Below are 26163 nucleotides of genomic sequence, written 5' to 3'. Positions count from 1 at the left end.
CACTCTTATCTGCCTCTGGCAGAACTAAGCCTAGAACCTTGTCTCCCACCTACCCCTTCCCACACCCCCACTCTGCTACCCCTGGGGCACCGTTCACCACCTGGGGCCAGAGGCCTGCTGCACTGTCCTGTCTCCATTCTCTCCATTCCCCCAAACCAGAAAGTTAGCAGACGGGAGGCTTCATGGGAAAGTGCACACTGGTCCCGTTCTCCCTGACCCCACCTCCCACTGTGCCCCGATCTCCATCGCAGTGCGGTATTGTACAGGAGTCTTCCCCAACTTGCCCCGTGAGTAGTCAAGTCCTGTTGGAGTCATCTCCAATGTCCCTGTCATCACTGAGGGATTCAGCCTCCATCACCTTCCCTATCTCTCTGCCTCCAGGGTCACCCTTCAACCCTCTCTCCATCAGCAGTCAGAGAGGTCTTTAAAGCCCAGTCTGAAGGATGGCATTCCTTGATTCAACCCACTCATAGGATCAAGTCCCAGCCCTTTAGAAAGGTGACCAGACCCTCATCTGTCTACCTGATCCCAGTGCTTGCCCCTGCCCAACATCACCCATCCAGGGCTTTGCAAGTTAGGTGGCTCAGGTCAGAACTTGCTTTACCTCTTTCTCACACCCCCTCCCAGGACGGTACCCCATTTGATCGGTTGCCCTGAGGGCTGGTGTGGCTCCCTGCAAGCTCTGACTGGGGAGCTGGGCTACTGGGAAGCCGGGGGAAGGCCTGTGGTGACCTGTGTGTGGGGGCCCCCGCTCTGAACATCACCCCTTTATCACCACTGTGAAAGCTCAGCTCATCAGCTGGATGGAGGAGGATGTTTGTTTCTCAGATATCCAACCGCAGGACCTGTCCCCTAAAAGGGCCTTGAGGTCATTGCCACCTGGCTGTCTGTCCCCGTGGTTGGACACAGGACAGAACTGTAGCCAGAGAAGAGGGCAGGGAGCCTCCAGGCGGGTCCTCACTCTGCCCCAGTCCTGGCATCGTAGGCTGTGGGCGTCTGGAGGTTGGGGCTTGGCCTCTGTCGTGTTTTCTCACAGAGCTTAGGGTTTTCTGTGAGCCTTCTTCACCTGGACTTGCCAGCCCCATCCTCCAACGCTCAGGCCTAAAGCCAGTAGTGACCTTGACCCTCTGTCTCTCTCTCCCTCCATTCTGAAGACATATACAAGTCCGATTCTCAGTCACTTCCATCCACCTCTCCAATGCCAGCCCGTCCTACAGGAGTTTACTCACTGCTTGGCTTTGCTCCTCGTCCATCTCACTCTCTCTCTCTTTTTAACAAACTTTTGTTTTTTTAAGAGTAGTCTTAGGTTCACAGCAAAATAGAGATGAAATTATGGAGAGTTCCCATAGACCCACATTCTCTGTCCCTTTTCAGCCCAGCAGTCCTGTTAAAGAGTACCAGGTCGAAAGCTTTCCCCATCAGAAGTCAGAATGGCTCTTCATTTTTCTCAGAATAAAACCAAAGTCCTTCTCAGGGTCCACAAAACCCCCAACCATGTGGTCCTGCTCCTTCCCACTCCCCTGGGCCTCAAATCCCACCCAGTTCAATCCACTCCAGTTGCCCTGGGCTGTGTTGTTTCTCAGTCACCCTCAGCCCATTCCTAAAGTCAAGGGCCTTGAATCTGTTCTTCCTTCTCCCCAGAATGTCCTTCCCCCAGACGTCCATGCTGCTCTGCCCCCTTCCTCCAGGCATTTGTTCAGATGCTGTGCTTTGAGAGGCCTGCCTTGTCCTGCTTTCCTTTTCTCCTGAGCACTTAGCCCCAGCCGGTATGCTGTGGATCTGACTTACTTTACTTGTTGTCTCTCAGACCCTGAACTCCAGAAGTGGGGATTTCTGTTTTGCTCAGTGCTGTTTTCCCCAACTGTGAACTAAGCCTGGCCCACGTGAACAGGAGTCTAGAAGGGACAGCCTGCCAGACCCTGCTGCAGTCACGAGAGTGACCAAACACGTGGGTCCAACCTGTCTCGAGCCTTCCGTTGGCAGGAACCCCCCTCCCCGCTGTTTTCTGTAGTGATTAATAGAGCAGCCTGTCTCAGAGGGATGGAAATGCTTCGCTGCCCTGATGGATGATCTGGCTCCGTGGCTGAGACTCACAACGAGTTCATTCACCATCCTCAGTGGTCCATAGACCGCACATCACCACCGTCAGGGCAGGAGTTTCCCACCACCTTCCGTGAACATGAGGTTGATTGCTGTGTAGCTGGGGTCGGAGGATGACTCGCCACGTCCGTGCTTGCTGGGTGGGGCTGGGGAGATTTCCAGCATTGTGTGTCTGTGGGCCTGTAGCTGGACGTGGCCTTGGGTACACGGTTCCGCAGGCCCTGGCCCAGTTTACTCAGCACTCAGTATATGTTGGGCCAATCAAATGTAATCCCTCATCTGATTCCCACAGCAGTCAGTATGATAAGAAATAGGGCTTCAGAGAAGTGGAGTGGCTTAGCCAAGGCACACAGCAGGTCATGGCCAACTTCAGAGGGGGACTTAGGGCAGTTCGGAGGCTTCTGTGAAGTACTTAGTATGTGTCCATATTGAGTAGGCATGATAATAGTAATGAAAACAATCCTTTATGATAGCATTTACTGAGCACAGACTAGCTACACGCCAGGCGCTCTGCTAAGATGGCTGTTCATCCCCTGGCAGACTCCTCACAACAGCCCCACGAGTTGGGTACGGTCGTCATCCCTAGTTTTCAGATGAGGCAACCGGAAGCCCATAGACATGACTTGCAAGGTGGACTGCTGGTCTCTACCAACACTTCTGGCAACTCCAATTTTGTTGGTTTTTAAATATTTATTTAGTTGCGGTATGCAGAATCTTTCATTGTGGCACAAGGGCTCCAGAGCACATGGGCTCAGTAGTTGCAGAATGCAGGCTTAGTTGCCCCGAGGAATGTGGGAAGCTTAGTTCCCTGACTAGGGATCAAACCTGCATCCCCTGCATTGGAAGGTGAATTCTTAACCACTGGGCCACCAGGGATGTCCTGGTAACTCCAGTTTTAGCTCAGTATTTTCCACTCTTTGTGGGGTGTCTCCAGGGTCCTGCCCTCCAAAGGTACCTCCCCAGCCCATGGGGTGAAGGGATGCTCCTGCAGGTCCAGGGCTGGAAAGAAGGCACATTGGAGGGCCCATCCCACTGTGCTGGGCACTACTCCAGCCTCACCTGGGGGCTAGTCCAGGACGGGGCTGGCTGTGTGGAGGGCCCACACGGTGGGGTGAGTATAGAGGAGCAGACGGCTGTGATGCAACACACCCCTCGACTGGAACTCTCTGGTTGTCCCAGGAGGAAGGGGGCAGATGTGGCCGGTGCAGCCCTGTGTCGGGGGGGAAGGTAGGAGAATGGAGGAGGAGAGGAGCCACTTGGAGGCAGGTTTTTGGCACAAAATAAAGAAAAACTTTGCCCCTGACAACTGTCTAGGGAGCAGAGCCCCCTCTGGGAGTACCATGGCCCCTTTGATGGAGGTTGCGGGAGGGTTCCTTTGGGGATAAGGCTGAGCTCAGTGGCCTCTGGAGATTCAACCAGCCCCTCGATTGCACCATCTGATTGTGATGGCTCCTCACATCCTGGTTTGGGAAGCCCACAACTTTTGAGCCATGTCTGTTCATTGCCTGGAGCTCTTCTGCCTGCAAATTGTAAATCATCAACCAACCGTGCTGATTTCCTGGCCCCACTATGTGCCACCAGTGACTTGTTGGGCTGAGCTCTGGGTAACCAGGTAACCGTGCTCTTTCTCTCTCCCCCACAGCCCAGTTTAATGGCAGCGAGAAGCGGCAGTCATCCCCCTCACCTTCCCGGGACCGGCGGCGCCAGCTTCGAGCTCCCGGAGGGGGCTTCAAGCCCATCAAACATGGGAGCCCTGAGTTCTGTGGGATCCTGGGAGAGAGAGTGGATCCTGCTGTGCCACTGGAGAAGCAAATGTAAGTCCTCAGGGAGCAAAGCTCAGTCTCAGTGACCAGTTCACGGAGTCACTGCCGATGCTCATAGAAGGCCGAGGCCGCTGTCAAGTCTGTCCGGCCAGGATTAAAGCACACCTCTCCTGACTCCTGGCCCTGTGCTTCCTCTCTGTCCTCTGTATCACCTGCCTGCCTTCGGATGGCTAGTAGGAAGGACAGTGGGATCGTCCACATGGTGTTCTGCTTACTTTTGTATCCTCCTTTCTAGTTTCATCATGCAGCAAGTGAGCTTTTAAAAAGCTAAATGTATATTAAACCCTCCTGCCTGATTGCATATTAGCTTTATTTTATAGCAGGAGTGATGTTTTTGCCCGACATCCCTGGAAGCTCAGGTGGTAAAGAATCTGCCTGCCATACAGGACCTGGGTTCGATCCCTGGATTGGGAAGATCCCCTGAAGAAAAGAATAGCTCCCCACTCCAGTACTCTGGCCTGGAGAATTCCATGGACAGAGGCTACAGTCCATGGGGTTGCAAAGAGTTGGGCACGACTAACTAACACATACACATGCTAAATCCTGCTGCCTATTAGCTTTAGTTTATAGCAGGAATGATCTTTTTGCCCCACATCTGCTTGATCTTAGTTGGGCAAGACCTTGGCACTCTTGATTTGGGTTTCCCCCAGAGAGTTCCCAGCTTTAATCAGCATTCGAGTCCCATCCCTGCTGCCCCTTGCCCCCCTGCTTCTCCGCAACATTCTGGTCAGTGTTGTCTCCATCCTCTTGACCGAGATGGTCATCTCCTTTCTCTGATGGGGTCTTGGGTCCCTGCTCTGCTCTGAAACCTTCCATGGTTCCCCATCGCCTCCAGGATAAAATCCCACCTCCCAGAATTGCCACTCACTTTGTGAATTGTTCCACATACCTGCCCTAGAGTAAGTGTCTCCTGGAACTTAACAAAGCACATCCTGGATCCCATGCTCATACCATCAGGTGTATCGCCCTCTTCACAAGTAAATGTGGGGTAAGTGGGATTATCATCTTACTGCAAAATGAGAAAATCGGGACCCCAAGAGATGTGGAGCCTTGGCTAGGATCTCCTGGCTCAGAGTGCTGAGGCAGGATTTGAATTCTGTGACTCGACCCCACACCTTCCTCTCACTTCCCTCTTGTATGTAATTTTCCCTCACCCTTAGCACGTGACCGGCACAGAGTAGGCACTCAGTAAGGCCAGGAGATTAGCTGACACCCAGCAAGTTCCTTGTGAGACCTTGTCGAGTGCATCATGCACTATATTAGTCTCCACCCAGGGGATTCTGGTCTCGCCCGGCCGGCAGTGCATCCCTCACAGGAAATGCTCCCTCGCTGAGCAGGATGCAGAGTTTTCCGAATGATGTCATGCGCTCGTGTGCCCTTTTTTAAGCGTGTGCTGCAGCCTCCTTTGTGACAGCCCTGCGCCTGCTGCACAGAGCACATGGGGGGAGGGGGGAGGGGTAGGCTCCCAGCAGGTGTCGTGTTAATCTCTTACGTCTCACAGCCACACAGATTGGGTGGCAGGTTTTGCTTATTTCTGATCAGACTGTGCGCTTTTTAATCAACAAACAAAATATAATCCAGAGAAGCCTGGGAGCTATTCAGCGTGCATCCTGACCCAGGTCTGCCTGTGGTCAGCGGCCCAACCTCCCCTCTGCCCACACCCAGATGGAACTTCATGAGCCCCGTGAGGGCAGGTCTCCCTTTCCTTTCCTGTTCCCACCCAAAAGGCCCTCAGCCAAATCCAGAGTCATGGCTGGCTTTTCCTCCCCATCATCTCATCTCCCTGGGATTATTCCAGCTTGCTAGAGGCCTGCCTCATCACCCAAGGGGTAGGGTGGTGGGCTTAGGTAAGATCCCACTTCCAGCAGAGCCCGAGGACCCAGGACCCAGGACCCAGGACCCAGGCCGAGAGGTTCACTGTATCCCACCCAGGCTGATGCTGCCTCGGAATTTAGTAGGCACTTCCAATTCCCAACTTCTCCCCACCCTAGTGCAGGGGAGAGGGAAGGTAGGCGCACTGAGCAGGTGCCCCAGTCTTAGAGGGTTGTTAGGGATGGGCAGTCACACTTCTGCCCAGGCACCCAAACTACTCGCTGGCCCTCCTGGGACAGTGGAAAGGCTGCTCAGGTACTAAGGGCTGACTGCTCCCCAGCCTCCTAGAGGCAGCACACCGCCCGCTCCATTCAGCATTATTATTACCATCAGCACTTGAACGTGTCCTAGTCATGAACTTCTTGGTGGTGTTGTTCAGTCACTCAGTCATGTCCAACTCTTTGTGACCCCATGGACTGCAGCACTCCAGAGTTCCCTGTTTTCTTCACCATTTCCTGGAGCTTGCTCAAACTCTTGTCCACTGAATCGATGATGCCATCCAACCATCTCATCTTCTGTCACCCCCTTCTCCTGCCCTCAGTCTTTCCCAGCATTCAGGGTTTCTTCCAGTGAGTCAGCTCTTTACATCAGGTGGCCAGAGTTTTGGAGCTTCAGGTTTAGCATCAGTCCTTCCAGTGAATATTCAGGCTTGATTTCCTTTAGGATTGACTGGTTTGATCTCCTTGCTCTCCAAGGGACTTTCAAGAGTCTTCTCTAGCACCACAGTTCTAAAACATCAATTCTTAGGTGCTCAGCCTTCTTTATGAACTTCTTAAAACAAATAAATAAATAAATCTTGACTAGACATCCCCATCTGACCCCAGCCCCTGTTGGGAATGTAACCTCCATGAGGGCAGGAGCTTGTCTGGGTCACCATTGCGTGCCCAGTGCCTAGATTGGTGCCTGGCACATAATAGGTGCTCGGTGAATAGGTAGCTGTCCCCTCGGTGAACAGAGTCCCCACAGAGCAGTCAGTGCATTCGCTCTCCCTTCCATTACCTCCCATTCTCTCATCCACCCCAATCTGCTTCCCTTTTCTGCCCGGGTAACCAGCTGACCTCTTCTGACCCCTGTGGCAGCCAGCACATTAGACGGCTCCCTCCTTCTAAGACGCTCTCTGCTCCCGGTTTTCCTCTGCCTCCCCCGCCAGCTCCTCACCTCAAGCTGACCTGAAGGTTATACTGTCCAGGGCTCGGCTTCCAGCTACGTGCTCTCCCTGGGTAGTCTCCTCAGGATGCTGGTGGTGAGTCACCAGTTCCCATCCCCAGCCCACACCTCTCCCAGAACTCCTAACTCCTACGGCCAGCTGCCTTCTTGGCATCTCCACTTGGCTGACGAATGGGCATCTTAAATTTAACACGTTCAAAACCGGACTCCTGATCTCCTGGACACCCGCTGCTCCCCAGTTTGCCCACCGTCCCCACCCCACCCCAACAGCATCACATCTACCACGTTGCCCAAGCCACAGTCCTGAAGTCATCGTGATTCCTTTATTGGTGTCACACCAGCATCTAGTACGTTACTAACTTCCAGTTTTCCATCCAAACACATCCCGAATCCATCCATTCCTGTCATCTCAGGTCCTCCCGTCTGGACCACTGCAGAAGCCTCCTCGCCTGTTTCCTGCTTCACTTCCCCTCTGGCCATTCTTCAGGGTAGCCTGTCTACCCTTTTGTAAAATCGTCCAGAGCAAGTATCTCTTAACATCTCTATTTAAAACTCTCATTGCCTTCCCTATGCTTACAATGAAATCAGACTTCTTCCTGTGGCCCACACGGCCTCGGGGAACTGGGCCCCGCCTCCTGTTCACCCGCATCCTGTCCCACTTCCCACAGTCACAGCACTGAACTGTTCTTGCTACCTTTTTGCTCTGTGAACACCCCAGGCTCATTCCTGCTTCTGGACCTTTGCACTTGGTGCTGCCTCTGCAGTGAACGTGTTTTCTTTGGCTCTTCACATGATTGGCTCCTTCTCAGTGCAGATTCTCAGGTCAAATGTCATCTCCTCGGGGTTGCCCCCCTGTCCATTCATTCCATAGTAGGCACCTCCCTCACCCCAGTCACTGCCTTATCACAAACCCAGCGTTCCTATATAGCAGTTGTCACTATCTGAAATTGTTTCCTGAATCTGTTGGTTGACTTTCTATCTGCCTGCATCAGCCCTTTGAGAACAAGGATATAGTAAGTGGTGAGTAAATAATTGGATGATCTCATGGGTGTTGGAGATTAATTAATTAAGATTAATTAATTAATCTTAATTCCCATGGTTCAGGCCTGAGTGGCCAGCTCTACAAAGTCCAGTGCATCCCCAAGATGGCCTCCTGCCTGGATTCTCTTTTCAGTTCAGGCAGGTCCTCCTTGGGCCCAGGGGTTGCCAGCCAGGCCCATCCTGTCTCCTGGTAGCCATCCTCATCCTGACAGTCTGCCCTCTCCCCATCCCCCAGTTGAGTGTCCTTTGCCTCTTCTCTCCCCAACTCCTCCTGTTTCTCCTTTGATCCTCTACCCCGAGTCCCCTGCCTTTCTCTACATGTGGAATGGCTGGAGCAGCTGGGGAAGGAACCAGCAGCTTATCCTGTTTACCCACCAGGGATCACCCTTAACGAGGATCCAGAACCCCCGAGGCCCATCTGCCACCGCCTTTCTTAGAGCCACTTGTCCTGTGCTCTGGGAGTTGGACTCAGGCAGCGCCTCCCTGGAGACTACTTCTTGGCCTTCCCTGAGGACGGCTCTGCTTCAAATAGCTGAAACTTGCTTGGCTAATAGAACAGCATTTTGTCAGCTCACTGGGGCTGTGTTACACAGGTGAAATTTCCTGGAAAACCACCTTGGCCAAACTGTTAACTCTCATCTCGAAAGTCAGCTCCATCCTTGTCTAACCACGTCTCACATATCTTTTCTTAAACATACACTGGCCTGTCACATCTCTGGGAGTGTTGTAATTATGGCAACCCATGCAGTTCCTAGCGTCACATCCTCTTAATTTCTGTTTAAGTATAGACAGGAAGGTGGGTCTGCAGTGTACACTTCCTCTCGCCTTTTCCCTCAGTGAGTCCCCCTCCAGATGTCCAGCCCCGGGTCTGACCTGTGAGTGGTCACCTCTTGGGCCATCAGTGACTCTGTCACAAGCTCATTGGACGGGGATACTCACGTCTCTCTCACTCTGCAGTCCTTGCTTTCCTAGAGCTGGTTGAGTTGGTTTTTTTTTTTTAGGTTATAATTATGTCATCTTCACTGCTGCTAACTGTTTAGAACACTGCCTTATAAATGGCAGAACGTGCAGAGAAAGGCAATGTGATGCTTTTCTCCACACAGGACGTCTGTACCAGAACTCTCACGGGTACTGTTCACAGGGCACTCCTGGGCCAGGTCCCGGAGGCAGGCTCCTCCATACACCTGCTGCTGCTGCTGCTGCTAAGTTGCTTCAGTCGTGTCTGACTCTGTGCGACCCCATAGATGGCAGCCCACCAGGCTCCCCTGTCCCTGGGATTCTCCAGGCAAGAACACTGGAGTAGGTTGCCATTTCCTTCTCCAATGCATGAAAGTGAAAAGTGAAAGTGAAGTCGCTTAGTCATGTCCGACTCCTAGTGACCCCATGGACTGCAGCCCACCAGGCCCCTCTGTCCATGGGATTTTCCAGGCAAGAGTACTAGAGTGGGGTGCCATTGCCATACACCTGGGGGAGGTATAAAATTAAATGCAGTCTACACAGCAGCAGCCTGAAATACTGGTAGTTGGGGAAGTGACCTTTGGCTGTCTGCAAGTTCACTTCTCTTTTGGCTGATGCTGGTAGCTGCCAGTTGCTGAAACTCACCCCATTGCAGGCTCTCCATCAGCCCTTCAATGCATCATTCTGTTTAATCCTCACAACCCCCAAACAGGAATAGAGTGACCCTAAGTTAGGAAACTGAGATGCACTCAGATTTAGCCTCTTGCCCCAGACTCCCAACTGGCCAGTGGCAGAGCCAGGTCTGTGCCTCCGCGGCCAAAGCATGATCTATCCTTGACCACTGGCACCTCTGGTTCCCTTCCTAACCACATCTCTGGCCATCTTCCCACTGACCCGATCCCTCAGAGACCATAATGTAAGTAAGTAGAGACCTGTTCTGAGTACACCTACTGACCAGCGTCCTAGGATCTTCACTCTGCCACTGAAACTTAAAGTTCAACTCTTCCAATCTTGAAAACCCACGTCCCCCTTTGGTCTTGCACTCGGGGCCTTAGCCAGGCATCTGCCATGGCGCCCCTCCCATGAGATTCTGCCGCTCACCACGTGCTGCCCGGAAGCAGAACTGCTGGGGTTGCCACGTGCCCGGTCGATGCCAGATGCACTTGGCGGGAGCACTGGTTTGGCCACCCCACCCCACCGCCTGCTTTCCTGAGTGACGAGCACCGGCCCTCTGTCCCGCAGGTGTCGCAGAGCCAGCATGTGTCCCGCCTGTCAGCACCCTCTGATGGCTTCTGTGTCTCTCAGAGAGACCAGAGTCCCCTTGTACACAAGGCCCCCAACCCAGCCCTGCCACGGGGCCTCTGAGGCCTCAGCGCCCACACCGCCCCCTTGTCTCACTGTAGCCGTCACTGGCCTTCTTGTTGTTTCCAAAACATGCCAGGCATCCTGCTTTGGCTGCCTTTCTTCTGCCAAATATGCTGTTTTCCAGCTTCTTCCTTTGTGGCATCTTCCCTCAGCTCCTTCAGGCCCATACTGAAATGTCACCCCCTGCAGAAGGCTTCCCTTGCTGCTGCTTAAGACAGCAGTCCCTCCCGCCAGCTCCAAGCCAGGTGACCCTGCTCCGTGTCTTTCGTGGCATCCACACGAGACTGTGTGCCTCACGGTGTGGAGGCCAGGTTTGCGTACCACACTCTCCCCAAGACCTGCATGCAGCAGGCACTGTGCATGTCTAATGAGTGACTGAACACGCGCGTGCGCACAGGCACACGTGACATCTGCACGCACAGGGACGCGGCCTAGTGACGAGGCCCAGGATGCCACAGCCGCCCTCCAGTGGGGCTGAGCCTCCTCGGGGCAGATGGGTTTCAGGATGTCAATGGTGGGGGTCTATCCCTGCTGAACTCTGACCCCATCTCTTCTCCGCAGATGGTATCACGGAGCCATCAGCAGGGGCGACGCTGAGAACCTGCTGCGCCTCTGTAAGGAGTGTAGCTACCTTGTCCGGAACAGCCAGACCAGCAGGCATGACTACTCCCTCTCCCTGAAGTGAGTAACCTCGGCCACCCCTGGCCCTTGGCAGCCTCCCGCGATGTGCGATCCGGCCCGGCTGTCTGAGGCAGAAAGACCCGCCAGTGTCCCCCCGGGGAAACTTGCCAGCATGAGTTATTTCACGCCTTGCTTTTCCAATTTGATCTAATTCTTCTGGGACACAGAGAAGTTTTTATATTCTCCATTTCTGCCTCCCTTGAAGAGGAGGGGCATTTTCCTAGGATTTATATTAAATATCCAAGAATAGTTTCCACATCTGCCGTGAGCCAGGGACTGTAGAAGCACTTAGCGTGCCTCGTCCCTCCTTCAAACCTCACAACAGCCCTTTGAGGAGAAACATCTTGTCCCCATTGTGCAGATGAGGAAGCTGAGGCTCAGAGAGGGACCAGGGCTGACCCGAGGTGGGCTGGGTCAGCACTCAAGGCCCGGTGTTTGACGCCCCACTGCTCCTGCTGCCCCCGTGGGAACCACCTTTTCCTTATGTTCTTGGCTACTGTTGGGAAAGCCTCTCTTTTATGTGTCGCACGAAGGTTGTAAGGAACCCCACAGAGAGCCAGGAAGAATCTTGCTGACATGATCACCTGCAGTTGCTTTGTAAACTATTGGGTCTTTGTGATCCACAAGATGTTGCTTTCAGGATAGGTGACCCTGAAATAAGAAAAGGGTTTTTTGATTGAGGGTTTCATCCTTCAGTGCTATTGCTGGATGGAAGCCAACATATTGACTAAAACCCATTTTACAGATAGGAAAAGTGAGACTGGGAGAGAGGAGGGATTTAAAGAGTTAATGACAGAACTGAGATATAAACCCAGGTCCTTCAGCCAGCACAGACCACTGGGAGCAATGGTCAGCCAGCACAGACCACCAGAAAGCAAGCAGCTGCCTGCTTTCTTTCTACTCAGCTTGCTGTTATTCGAGGCCAGGTGATGCAGAGAGAACTGCCAGGACGCATCAGGAGAGCCCTGTGCAGGCCAGCTATGAGGTCAGTAGGGTCGGTGCACACAAGCAGAGAGAGACTGGCCTGGGCTCTCTGCTCATGACTGACCCCACCTGCAAGGGACCGTGACAAACTGTAGAGCAGAGCCTGGGCCGGAAACAGAGGCACCGGAAGTCTGCCTGGAGAAGGGAGGATGTGTGGGGACATGGAGGAACCACAGGTCTCTCAAGGACATCAGGGCAGAAGTGGTAGATGGGGCGTTATGGGCAGGTGGATTCCAGGTCAGCAAGAGGTACGGTTCTCTAACCCTTCAAGCCTATCAGGAATCAGAGCTGCCTCAGAAGGTGGTGAGTGTCTCATCACTGGGGATGTGCAACCAGGAGCTGGACAACTGCTTTGCCAGGGAGGATGTCGAGGGGATTTCTGAGCCTCTGGGAGGGCACTCAGGGCAAGCGACACATGGATACTTCATTGTCCACCATCAGGCCTGACAGCTTAGAATCAGGCCGGTTTTATTACAGCCAAGGAGAATTCAGTATGCTAAACTGTAGCTGGGCTGATGGCGGCCAAAGTCAAAGGGCTGTCCCTGCCTAGGGGAGAGGGCAACAGCAGGGAGAGGTGCACACAGCTGCTGTGCTGCCAGGGTCAGGGGTCTTGAACTCCCTACTGCTCCATGCTGCCTCTTCCCGCCCCCACTGTTCGAGGTAACCTAGCAACCGGGTGCCCATGAATGATGCTTCCAGATCTTCACCTTCCTGCCTCAAGGTGAACTGTGCCTTTCTGGGCTTCAGGAGGTGAGAGAGATGAGTGACATCAGAGATGGGACTCCATATCACCATCCATCCTTCCTTGCTGACCCGGATAGACTGCCCACTCCCTGGTCTTCCACACACTCATCACACTGGCTGTCTCTGAGCTCCTCAGTGTATTTCACTCTTCCTGGAATTCCGTCATCTGGGACCAGGCCAGAGGCGTCTTCCCTAGAGAACTGGCTGAAGGCACAGAGGAGGGGGTGGGGGCGCCCCACTCCAGCCCAGTCATTCCTGCACGTGTCAGGGACCCATCTCGCTTCTGTTTATTCACTGGGAGCACACGAGGGATCTTGAACCAGGGGTGGGAACTACTCACACCAGCAGGGCCCGAAGGGTCCACCCCCCAGCATCCTGAGCCCGTGCCATCCGTCATGCGGACAGAGGCAAGTGCTGGCTCACAGGTGGGTCTTCAGAAGAGTGTGCGTGTCGCGGTTCTAAGGGCGTAGTTCCCTTTTCGTCCCAGGTTTGCTCCCTTCCCCGACCCTCCTGCTCTGTCACAGGCTTACAGTCCAGGGGCCGGGCTTTCCCATTCCCTGACCTCGTGGCCTCGGCAGCCGTGTCACCTTTCTGAGCCTGTGTCCTCACCTGTGCACGAGAGGCAATGCTGTTCTCCATATAGACAGAGAGGCCCATCAGTGTCCCTGGCTCTCCAGATTTCCCCTGGCTTACTGTAGCCGGATCCCCTGCACCTCCCGGGCAAGGGGAGAAGGTGGGGGGCACAGCTCAGGGGGGGCCTGTACTGGGACCTCGACCAGAGCACTCTGCCATCAAGCCCGGGTTTGTCTTCCTGCACCCGTCCTGTCTGTTCTCATTATCAGGAAGTGCAGTCTGGATGACTGGTCTCTGCCCACGGATGCCAAGGTAGAGGGTTTAGTTTTGCATGCTTGTCTAGAGCCATTAGATCCCAAACGCCAGAGGGGTGGTCTTACCTGGTCAGCTTTCCCTCAAAGGAGGCTGGGGAGGAGGGTTGGGCCAGGGCAACCTACTAAGGGAAGTTGGGCTTGTTTTCCAGAGCAGCCCTAGTAACCAGCCAGGCTGCCAATCAGGGAGAGACACCTGGCATTCATCACCTCAACCCCAAATGGAACTGCCCTGGTACTGAATGTCCCAGCTGCTTGGGGCAGGTGCCAGCTTTGCCAGCCACCATGGAGGTTTGGGGTCTCTTTGATGCCGAAGGCTGCCTGGCAGGGGCGGGGTGGGGAGTGGCATTATCAGGATTGCAGTGCATATTGACATTGGAATTCTGGCTATGTTATCATGTGAGCCTTGGGTCCTGCTGTGAGGGTGTTCTGGGGAAGAGAGAGAGTTTGGGGTCTGTGGCCCCAGAGGACAGGGCTCTCCACCCCTCCACGCCAGAGGACAGAGCTCATCCATCTGTCCCTTGGCAGATATTTATCAGAGCCCTGGGTACCAGGCACAAGGCTGTGCAGAGGCGGGAGCAGAGGTGAGGACAGTCTGGCCTAGGCAGAAGAGCTCCCAGTCTGGGCCTTGTTGCTTGCAGAGGGCTTGGGGGCCGGAGCTGGCATAAGGGTGGGAGGGTCTGGAAAAGCGGCAGGGCAGAGGTACATTGAACCTTAAGGAGAGGGTAGGTATTCCCTAGGAAGGGACAGTTGGTGGGCATCTCAGGTAGAGGGGACACGCCAGACAAAGCCCTGGAGATGCAGAAGAGCCTAGGCACGGTTCAAGCCCCACAGAGGAGCTGATACTCAATTCTTAGTGATGGGGCCACCCTCAGGCATCAAGCCATGTGCTTAAACCTCACTTCCACCCTGAGTACTCGCAGTACTTCACAGTTTTAGAAAACCTGCATATTGATGTCGGGACAGCCCTATGGGGTGGTCAGGGCAGACATCACCACCCTCATCATCAGTGTCGAGCCTCTAGTGACCTTAGATGCCCAGCTGGTCCAGTCCCTTGGCTTTGTGGCCAAGGAGGCCAAGACCCAGAGGGGACTCACGACTGACCCAGCTACCCAGCTGCAAGTGACCACACAGACAATAGAGATGGTGTCTGCATCCCACTGTGGGGACCAGTCAGATCCCTGGACCAGGCCAAGCAGCCACCCACCTGCCCCTTCACCAAAAGCTTTTCCCTGCACCCATGGTAATCCAAGACTGTGCCTGCCTTCCTCAGTTTCTCACATCCCTCCGTGGCAGCGGCCCCCACCATGAAGCAGTCTCACAGAGGTCCTGCCTTGTCACTTTTCAACACTGTCCTCAACCCCTTCTGCAGACCTCTCCGTCTTCCCATCTCCAGCCTGACCCAGCAGGGCACTGGGCCACTGGCCGCCAGCACACACCACTGACCCCTGGTACACTCACTCTAGCCTCAGGAAAGCAAAAGGTTGAGCTCTTAGAAGTTGGCAAGAAAACATCACCCTCTTACACAGTTTCCTGTCTGGAAAGGCAAGCAGTGGGAGAAAGGGATTTAAAAAAAAAAAAAAAAAACCTCATTAAAAGGGTTCTTTAGGCACTTTGGACTATGAATGACTCTTTGCAAGTTCTAGTTTCATGAGTTTTTACAAAGGAATCTGGACAAGATGAGGGAAACAGGACTTCAAAGACTGGAGGGTTTACAGCTGGGACGTAGGAGAGCACCCAGGGCCTCCTCTTATGCTTGGGAACAGGGACAGACAGAGTGACCCTCCTGGCCTCAGCAGAGATGCCCCTGCTGCTTTGACCTGGGCCCAGCCCAGCTCTCTTTAGGCCCTGAGCTGCCATCCCCAGTAGGGTACACAGCCCCAGGGAGGCCTCGAAAGGTGCCTTCAGCTTTCAAATCCCCACAGGCAAACTGCGCAACAACCTTGCAAATGTGGCCCAGATTCTGACCTCAAGAGACATTTCTGACCTTTCCATCAGATTGCAACTCAGCCCCAATCTCTCAAGAGTCTTCCTCAGCCCATAAGCTCTGTCCCTTCAGTTTCTTGTCAATTACTGGGCTCCAGTCTCCAGGAGTTCATAGCCCAAGTGGGGAAGAAGTGGCATTTATACTGGTAACTCAAATACTCACAGAACATGTTTAAGGCTACCTAAGGCAGAAAGTGGGCTTCCCCTGATGGCTCAGATGACAGGAGACCTGGGCTCAATCCCTGGGTCTGGAAGACCCCCTGGAGAAGGGAATGGCTACCCACTCCAGTATTCTTGCCTGGAGAATTCCATGGGCAGAGGAGCCTGGTGGGCTACAGTCCATAAGGTTGCAAAGAGTCAGACATGACTGAGTGACTAACACTTTCACTTTTTCACTTTTCAAGGCAGAAAGTGCTCAGGTCCATGAAAGAGGGAAGGAACCAGAAGAGAGGGTGTTGGAAGGCTGCCCTGTGGACAGGGCAGAGAGGACAGCCAGGCAGAGAAGATGGCACAGAGACAGGAAAATGCAGAGCTTGTGTGAGAATAACAAGTAACATTGGCAGGAGCCAAGGAGAAAGGTGGCACTGGTCATCCAGCTGAGGAATTGGGGCTCTATCCTGTACATCAGGGAGCATTCCTGAGGGTTTTGAGCAGGGTTGCAGTCATGTCCCCAGAGCTGTGCTCTAGAACCATTCATGAACTGGGTGGAACATCACTCTGCTTCCCTGTGCCCTCGCATGTCCACAGACATGCCACCAAAGCTAGCACAGTCCAAGAAGTGGGCGGGAGTCCCGTGGGAGATCACTTTTAAAGATGTAGAGGGAGGGACTTCCCTAGCAGTCCAGTGGTTAAGATTCTGCACCTCCAATGCAAGGGCTCGGGTTCAATCCCTGGTCGGAAACTAAGATCCCACATGCTGCATAGTGTGGCCAAAATTTGTTTTTTTAAAAAAGTAAAGATATAAGAGTGAAAAGCATGGGCTCTGCAACCAGTGAGATACATGGATTCGAATCCTTGCTCCACTCTTAACTGCTGTGTGATTCTAGCCACGTGAATTTACCTCCCTGATCATCACTTGGAAAGCTATGTAGGCCACTCTCATGAACTTCTTATAAAAACTAACGCAGCCTAGCAGGCCCGACCAACAGCAAGTACTCGGTATATGCAGTCTCCACTCCTCCCAGCTTTCCCAGAGCCTTTAGAAATTGCCACGGAGCCAGCATGGTGGACTAGGCTGCACCGGGTCACACACCCTGGGGGTGTGTCTGGGCTGTGGCTGCCTCTGGATGACTTGTGCCGGTGTCTTTGTCCCCACCCCCAGTGCCCATAGAAAGAGGGTCCAGCGTTTGATTCATAAATTTGCTTCCAGGTCAAGGTCCCCATGGTCAGGACAAGCTTCTCTTTCTGCTCCATCCTAAGGACAGTGGGAAGGCCCCACCTCCTTCTTCAGGTGGGGAGGAGGGGGCGAAACGATTTATCAAGAAAATGCCTCCTGGTCTGATTGCCAAACGAGGCCCTTCAGGTTCCCACCTGGAGCTGGGAGGTTGTGCTGACTGCTGGGCAGCCAGTCTTCACCCAACAGATGCTTCCTGGGAGGGTGGTGCGTGTGGCGGGGCCAGAGGAGACGATGGGCTGTGTTCCAGGGGTGCGGGGGGCGCATTTCTGTTAGGGTTGTTTTTCCTTCTCCTCTCCCTTCATTGATTTATATGGTAAAGGAGAGAGTTTTCAAACAGTAGGCATGTCTGGGTCTAGGCAGGCGAGCAAGTGATTAATCTTAGTTTGTTGCTGCTGACAGCCAGGAGCAAGAAATAATAACAGTTTGTGGGGTGGGGAGAGGTGGGGGAACGCGGAAAGACTGCTCGCCCTTCGATCATCAGAGGGAGCACGGACTCCAGTTCCTTCTGCCATCTGAGCACCCCTTATTGAGTGGGCGTCTGAGGCTTTGTCCTCTTAGCTCCACAATGGCTGCTCCCATGGGTGAGCCCCCAGAGTGGTCTCCCAGACCACAGTGGAGGCTTCCAAGCCATCGTGGGCTTCCCTACCCAGCATGACCTCCTGCCCCAGAATGTGGGACTCTTGCCCCATAGGTAGGCTTCCCTACCCACTTGCCCTCCTCCCCAGCCTGCCCTTGAGGGCTTCAAGAAAGGCAGGTATGTACTGCCCGGGGCACTGCCCAGCTCCGATGACCGGGGCCCTAGTTTCCTGGCTGTTTGCCCCCATGCCCCCCTTACTTTGTACCTCTCTGAGCTGCCAGGTGGGTGTGAGGGCTGGAGGAGGGGGGATACCAAAGAAAGAGAGGCGGGGGTCAGGCAAACTGGCATAAGGTAGCTGGCTGATTCCAGGCAGACAGCGATGGCAGGAGAGGGTGGGGTAAGGAAGGGCTTTGACCTGGGCCTTGGGGAATGAGGAGGGCTGAGACAGTTGGGAGTGGGCAGAGTAAGGAGCTGCCCATGCTGAGGAAACAGCAGACCAGGAGGAGAGAAGCTGCCTACTTTGCAACCCAGTTTTCAGTAGATCCAATCACTAACATCCTCCCCATCTCCCCAGAATAGAGGCAGCTCAGTGTAGCAGAAGACATGAGCTCTGGATCAGTCTGGCATGGGCTTTTGAACCTCAGCTCTGCCACTTACTAGCAGGATGGTCTTGGACAAAGGGACTTAACATCTCTGAGCCTCGGTTTCCTCATCTATTAAAATGGGTTTTACAGAGGTATTCATGAAGAGACGATATATGTGAAGTGCTTGGCCTGTGCCCAGCAGGCAGTAAGTTAGTGGTAGCTCACTGTCTTTGTTACAGACTTTGTTACAGCCATAGGTTATTGAGAAAAGAGCTGGGTGTGGTTCAGTCCCCTGCCCTGACTGTCCATGCCCACATCCACTCCCCTTTACGGTGATAGGATCTTAGAGTTCATACAGGCTGCCACTGGAGAAAATCCTGCACTACTATGACTGAGACAAATCACTGAGAGCTGAGAGCTCATGTTAAATCCAGGCTGCCCTCTTGATGACTGTGTGACCTTGAGTAAGTCACTTAACCTCTCTGATCTGCCAGTTCCTCATCAGCTCCTGAAGATGATGACCACCTCAACAGGCATGCAGAACTAAGGCCAGAGAGAGGAAGACGCTTGTCTGCCTCCTAGCTTCTCAGCCAGGCCCTGAGATTTGGCAGCATTTGTGTCAGCCTGAGACAAAGAGCAAGCAGGGGAGGGGGGTGTCTGCATCTTTGCTCTTGCTACACGGAGGGTTTCACATCCTTTCAGGGCTGATGGAGGGAAAATGAACTTTCTGCTCAATTAGTGGACAGCATGTTTTCGCCTTCTCTAAAAGGTTTAAAGGAAATGGTGCAATTAGGAGCTACTGCTGTAGGCAAAACAAGAGGCTCCTCAAATGTTCTGTGTAGGAGACGAAATGAAAATAGTGAACTTTAGAGATAGAGGTTTTCAGAAGCCCCATCTGATGGTCGCTGAATCTGGAAGGCAGGTCAGGATGGAGGGCTGGCTGCTGAGGAGGCTGCAACAGTTCAGCGAAGGACTCAGGCAGTGGGAGTAAACAGAGGTCATGTCTTGGTAGAATTGAAGAGGATGAGAAAGAGCAAGGAGCCTGGGGCCTCGTTCCGATTTCTGAACGGCCGGGTAAGTGGTGGCTCCGCCAGCTGCAACACAGACCTGGAACTCTCAGTTTTGAAAAACCCAGGAAACTCATCATAACTCAAGACGAGTTTTCATCCCTGCCCCAATTGCTGCCCCAAACCCAGAGGCAAGAGGTGCCTGCACTCACACTCCAGCCCGTTGTCCAGAGCACCTGCCAGCCTGGCAGCGCCCAAGGTGCCCACTGATGGGGTGGGGTTTCCCTTCCTGACCTGCCACGACTCCCCTCCCAGCCAGGCACACAGCATTGCCCTTTACTCCCCCGAGAGCTCCCTAGTGCAGTGTCTGAGCCACCCCGATTACATTTCCAGCTGGTTTTTAATTATCTTGTATCAGCCACATAAATCTGCCTGTGTGGCTCGCCTGCCGAGTGGCAGAGGGGGAGCGGGGCTGGGGCGGGGGGCGGTTCCAAATGCCCATTCATTGCCAGGAAGCCTCTCATGCCCTGGGACAGCTTCCTTTCTGAAGCACTGGTCTCAAAATGTGAAAAACATTTCTTTCCAGTCACATTTCTAACATCTTGTTAATAGGATTTATTTAACAATATTTTTGCAAAAGCCATCTGGGAATGGCTTGTTTGGGAACTTGGGAGGACACGTGGGTACTACAGGCCCAGGCCGTGGTGACAGATTACAGACCTCGTACCTGCCATCAGAGAAGGGACAGAAACATGGAGAAGGACTCAGTCAGGGGCCAGGGGACCAGGGCCTGAATCCCACTGCTTCCACCGGCTGTGGGGGTCACCCAGCGAATTATTTCACGTCTCTGAGCCTCACCCCTGAGGCTCAGGGACACAGCGGAAGGGAGATCTCTTTGTAAATTCCCGAGTGGCTGTATAAATGCAGGTGGGGTTATTTATAGAAACTTGTGCCTTCCCCAGGGAAGAACTGGGGGTCTTACTTTGCTAATAGCTAAGTAAATAGCTGGATGTTCCCCAGAGGAAATATAACCAGCTCTCTCCTTGAGGCATCTGGTGGGGCTTGAAGCACCCAGCTTCATTCAGTAAAATCTCAAGGTTTCCTGTTCCCCACACCCTCAGGCCCTTGCAACCAGAAGAGTCTTGAATCATCCAGGTCAAAACCCTGGCTTTCGCATGAGAGAAACAGGCGCAGGAAGGGAAAAGGACCTTCCCAAGGTCCCGCAGCGAGTTGCTGGTGGAGCCCAGATGTCTCGACTCCCATCCAGGGTTATTACCCTTCTGAAGCCCCATAGCACTATATTTTCTTCTCTCATTTTCTCCATAAACGTTCTTGGTATTTGCTGCAGATTTATAAAATCGGATGTCAGATTTTATAGCTCTCATCTTTGCTCCCACAGTTCAAATTCTAAAGCTATAAAAATGATGTTTTGCTGTGTCTGAGTGTGTGTCACACTCACATATGCACACATTTTGTGCCTCAAACCCGTCCTTTGCTGAGCACACCCCACCCCCCAACAGTGAGCAGCCGCCGACCTCCTTCCAGCCTAGGGTGCTTTCTGCCACTATAAATGCCTTTTTAAAAAAAGGATCGCTTCACTCAGGAGGAATATAAGAAACAATTGGTTTTGGCAAAGCTGGCTTATTAGAAATGCTTTAATTAGAACTTTTTTTTTTGCTATTTTCCTTTTGAAAATCCACACGCTGCTCACAGCTCCAGGCGGTTTGGGGATCAGCCTGTCACATTCTCAGCACAGACTTTCAGGGCAGGGGTGACAGGTCAGCAGCCTAGGTGTCACTGCTGCATTCCCGCTGGGCACCAGGCCTCCAGCTGGATAGGGAGACAGAGGGACAAGAATAGGTGAGGGCTGTGGTAGAGGGAAGTGTGGCAGGGAATAAATAAGGGAAGAAGAAAGTGAGTCTGACTGGTGGCATCTTGGAAGGCTTCCTGGAGGAGGTGGCGTGTGAGCAGGGCCTAGAAGGATGATAACGTATTGGGAAGTAACAGCAAGAGAGAAGGACGATTAGGTTTGGCATTAGAGGAGAGGTCTCTGCAGTGTCCCCTCTCCCTGTGGTGCCAACTTGAGTTTTCAGTTGTCCCCACCATGTCAGCCCCCCTTGGCCAAAGCGACTAAACATTTGGTCCAGGTGGACAAAGATGCGCCTTATAAACTCTGAAGTCCTGGTCAGCTCTCTTTCTTTCTCCCCGCAGCTTTCTGCATTTCTGGCCCTTTCTCTCTTGTACAATTCTTTCCCACCCCTCAACTTGCTCAGAGTAGCTGTGTGCCCATCATTTCCACCTGACACTAAGGTGTATAGCCCGCCCTGGCTGAACACAGCCTCCCGGGGGAAAACGCATTTACACAGGACCAGGTAGGCACTTTGCAATCCCTGGTACCTGGTGTTAGAAACTGATTCGAAGAGGCTTCCACAGTGTATCCTCTAAGGTAGGTAGACTTGTGCCAATAACAATGATTAAAAACTTGGGGCAATTTATGAGTTCTGACACAAGTGATGATCAAACCACTGAGGCAGCAAATGCGTGAGGTAGTATGTGCCAGGCACACCCGCATCTCAAAAGCAGTCTCCAAATGTGAGCATAATCCCATTTTGAGTTCAGATTTTCAAACCAGAAAAATGCTTCTTCCTGTCCTGAATTGTTCCAATCTTACCCCCCAGAAATCTTCTGTGACAAAATGAGAGTTGACCGTTTGACTTCTGTGGTAGTTATGCTTTTAAAAAGCCATCAGTTCCAATAGTCAGTCACTTTTGGGAACTCAATTACTTGCAGCCATGCTGAAAAAAAACTGTAATTAATGTGGTCAAACCCTAGCCAAATAATAAAATGAAAGCTTTGTTGTGTATCAAGGCAGAAATCAATTTCATTAGGGAGCAAAGAGCCAGCAATTTAATTTTGAGAGAACGCTCTACCCTGTGGACAGAGGTTGTCGAGAAGCTGCCAGAATGGATGCCCAACATGAGAGGATTCGCCCTCCAGAGCCCAAATTACGAAGGGCTGACAGTGACCTTTCAAAATTACATTTGCAAACCTTCCAAGTGTGGCTACAGCCAGTGGGCATTTGCTTCTTTGTGTTCTTGGGCTGGTGCCCTTTTTGGTTTGGGTCAAGAGGTGCATGTTGTCTGACCCACTAACACTCTAAAGCCAATGAGATCCTGTCTTTTGGGATCAGGAGGAGGAGGAAGACAGAGTGGACTCTGGAGGTCAGTAGACACCAGAAGGAAGTGCAGCGAAGGCTTGGGGTGTGCATGTGGTGATGGAATCATGTCCAGACAGTGGGACTAACGGCCAAGTGGGATAGACCCACGGGAGACACTGTCCAGTTGCAGCCCCAGCATGTGAGAGATTGTGAGCAGCAGGGGGGACCAGAATGGGAAAGGATAGGAGCTTCTGCCCTCTGAGGACAGCTGGAGAGAGGAGCAGCCTCAGGTCTGTACCTGCTCTATACCCTGCTCTTCAGGCGAGCCTTCCCAGGGCAGGTGGAGCAGCTATGGCCTGCAGGACTGTGCTAAGTCACAATTCAGCTCAGAACGTAGAAGGACTTTCTCATGGGGAGAGCCATCAAAGGTTGAAAAAGGTTGTCCCTGCAAGGAGTGAGCTAGCCCAGCGCTGTAGGTGAGCAAAAAGAAAATGCTGGATGTGAGATGTGAATGTGGACTTTGCATCACCAGATAAGGACTAGAATGGTGGTTCTCAAACTTGAATGTGCATCAGAATCTCTTGAAGAGCGTGTTAAAGGCTGATTCTAGTTCCAGAGAAGCCCAGGAAGCCACAGGCTTAGCAAAATCCCTGGGGACATTGATGTAGGCATTCCGGGGCACATTTGAAGAAACTCTGTGTTTGAGAAACCTGGACTTCTCTTCCAGCCCTGGAACTCTTGGGGCATCTACAGTGAAGGTCAATCGTTTTGTTTAATATCTGAAGTCATTCTTTCCTGATCGCATGGTGTGAGCATCTTCTATGTGCTAAGTTTCAAAGTTTTATAAGTTTGTGGGACCTCAGTGATCACCTCGGCCTCTCCCTTTGTTGTGTAGATGGGAAAACCAAGGCCCAAGAGGGCGAGAACCAGGGGTGGGACCAGGTCTCGACTTACTGCTCAGGGCTCTTTTCCCTTGCTCTCAGTGAGGTTAGGGAACGTCATAAAGATCTCCCCATTTCACAGATGAAGAGACTGTGGCCCAGATCCCCAAGGCTTATTGGGAGCTTTTCCACTGAAAACCACCGATCACTGTCTTTCACATGATTTGCAAAAGGCTTTTGGCCAGGGCCACGTTGGCTTAGAGTCACGTGTGTGCCTTTGAAATTCCAGGGAGAAAGAATGGATCCTCAGCTTAGAGGCAGGGCTGCTGAGCAAATAGATCTGTTTTAGTCTGCAGTTTTTAAAGACCCTTCTGGATTTTCCTTCTTTACTTGTTTTTGTTTTTTTAAGTAAAACTGTGAGTTGGATCAGATGGTTTGTGGGCGAGTCCCCTTCTTTGCTGTGCTAATGAATCAGTTGCTCAGTTAGTGAGGAAAGCCCCACCAGGAAAGGAGTTGGGTCCATAGGATAATGAGGGTAAGCACCTTGCTTTAAGGACGAAGGTGAGAACTGGGGTATAGGTGGATTGCTGTCTCTCCCGCTCTCTGCATGCCCACTTCCACCCTGCACCTTGTATAGCATCACTGCTTTCTCAGAGCATACAGAGGCTATGGGTAGTGCCCTATGGCTGATGGCACAAGGTGGGGGTCATATTGGGTTCACTGGAGAATGGGAGCAAACCTCCACCCCTTTCTGGGTCTCATGTCATCTGTAAAGTAAAGTCAGGGAAAGACATGGCCTCAAAAGCCTCTGCTTGGCATCTTGTGTCCATCAGAAATGTTGACTGCAAAGCACTACCCACAGTACTGCCTTAGACCAGCATTTTTTAAGGAGAGAAGGCTCTTTCCTCATCATTCCCATTCTGTTTTCACATGGACCCCGGTGTATAACAATGAGCTTTTGAGAGTGTTGAGAAATACCACTCGATGTTTGGGAAAATCTATCTCAGGGATGTAAACACCATGCCCATTGTCATCTGGTGACAGAGCTGGGGCCAGAACCCAGACCTCTCACTTCAGCCAGGCAGGCTGCCCCGATACAGGAGGTGGGCCTGCCGCCAACACGGCCACGAACGGCAGACCAGGCAGAGCGGGGGCACACTTAGTGCTCAGCCTGGGCAGCACCTTCTATGAGGGCTCCTGCAGTGTGTGGGTGCAAACAAAGCCATGCCCCACCCAGCTGGGACCTCAGGACAGTCCTTGCGCGTGGGCAGTGAAAGCTCCAGTTGAGGAAACTGAGGCTCAGAGAGGCACAGCTCAGAAGTGGCAGTCTGGGAGACTCTCAGACCTGGGAGACTCAGGTCTGGGTCCCTCTGGACCTGCAGGCAGTGATCCCTTTGCCGTCGTCTGACCTTCCTTACCCCGGAGTGCTCCCCTCATCTCCCTCTCCGCATCACCTGGCTCGGCCTCAGGTTTCCAGCTCCCCTTTTGCCTATGAAAACCACTGTGCCCTCCAAGTCCTCTCCACGGCAGCTGGTGCTTGCCTCAACAACTGCCTTTGTCCAGCACCTGCCCGACCCCTGTTCTGGACCCGCCTTCAGGTGCTTCATGTTCCCCCTGCACCTGCTGGTTGGAGTGACGGGGGGTTAGGGGGCGCTTGGTCCTTGCAAACAGCCTGGAGCCTGTGCATCCCTTTGGCAAATTCTGTGCCACATCTTCAGCCCTTGAATGAGGAGCCGGACAACTAACCTTTATCAGGTGTTCTTGCTTCCTTCACAGACACATTCTCGCTTCTGCCTCACATCTATTCTTGTTAGTCCCACTTCACACATGAAGGATTTGAGGCACTGGTGACCCGTGAGTTGCCGCTGTTGAAGTTTGGGCTGGGTTATTCTATGCTGTGGCTCTGTCCTCTGCAGCATGCTTGACCTCCACCTAGAGATGCCAGCGGCTCCCCTGTCTCCAGACATTGTCAAGTGTCCCCAGGAAGGAGGTAAACTTGCCCCGTTGATAATCAGTGCCCCAAGGAGAGTATGGGTAGAGAGGGGCTTGTCCTGTAGAAGGAGACACCCCCCGCAACCCCCCAGGCCATTGGCATCCATCCCATTGGCACAGATGCTAAAAAGCCTGCTTTTGCCACTGTGCTGTCCCCAAGCCCGGAAACTGGCTATCCCTGTGTGAGTATACCAGTCCCACTGGCAGTGCTGCTGCAGCTCCCATGCCCCTATGACGTCTCTCACTGGCTTGAGAACTTCAGCGCTGGAGGAACCCCCTCTACCTTTTCCAGACAAGCATGCTGAGGCCCAGGGAGAGGGGACCTGCCCAGCCAATGACATAAGTGGGGTCAGAGTTTGGACCCAGGCATCTGACTTCAGTCCAGCCATCACCATCAACCCCATGTGCTTCAAACACAAAAGGGTCTTTGTATTCCTAGGAAAGTCCTCTTTCCTCTTCCTAAAGCTCTGAAACATTTCACATGTCACCCTTCGCTCTGCATGCACATCTCCCCTTGTAGTTTTCGTGTGCTCTTGCTGAAGCTTATGTAGGGACACCAACCAGAAGAATTACAAAAGTCATCAAGCACATTACCGTCCCAGTCATACACCTCCAGCGATGTGAGGCTCACTTCCTCAGCTGTCTGGATCATTGCAGTCCTCCTGTCTGACACTTTGTTAGTCTACTCCTGAGAAAATTACCCCCGATGGGTTCGTTCTGACCCACCTGCTGCATTTTGTGGCACAAAACAACCCTTGCTGCAAAAGGCATCGGCCAGCTCTCCTTCCCCCTGCTGCTGCTGGCGCTAAGTCACTTCAGTCGTGTCCAACTCTGTGCGACCCCATAGACGGTAGCCCACCAGGCTCCCCTGTCCCTGGGATTCTCCAGGCAAGAATACTGGAGTGGGTTGCCATTTCCTTCTCCAATGAATGAAAGTGAAAGTGAAGTCGCTCAGTCATGTCCGA

At 52.9% G+C, this 26163-nt stretch overlaps 1 protein-coding gene across 1 annotated transcript in view; it reads left to right on the top strand.

Annotated features, from left to right (window-relative positions):
* Window positions 1-26163, top strand: part of SHB (SH2 domain containing adaptor protein B) — a 135324-nt gene that overhangs the window by 102684 nt on the left and 6477 nt on the right. The window contains exons 4-5 of the mRNA XM_019966233.2: window positions 3743-3914; window positions 10887-11006. Coding sequence (XP_019821792.1) covers window positions 3743-3914; window positions 10887-11006 — 292 coding nt within the window. The remainder of the gene's footprint in view (window positions 1-3742; window positions 3915-10886; window positions 11007-26163) is intronic.

Source organism: Bos indicus, chromosome 8 (assembly GCF_029378745.1).
Source record: "Bos indicus isolate NIAB-ARS_2022 breed Sahiwal x Tharparkar chromosome 8, NIAB-ARS_B.indTharparkar_mat_pri_1.0, whole genome shotgun sequence".
NCBI lineage: Eukaryota > Metazoa > Chordata > Mammalia > Artiodactyla > Bovidae > Bos > Bos indicus.
The sequence above is the reverse complement of the archived record's forward strand: the minus strand, read 5'-3'. Positions and strand labels throughout refer to the sequence as shown.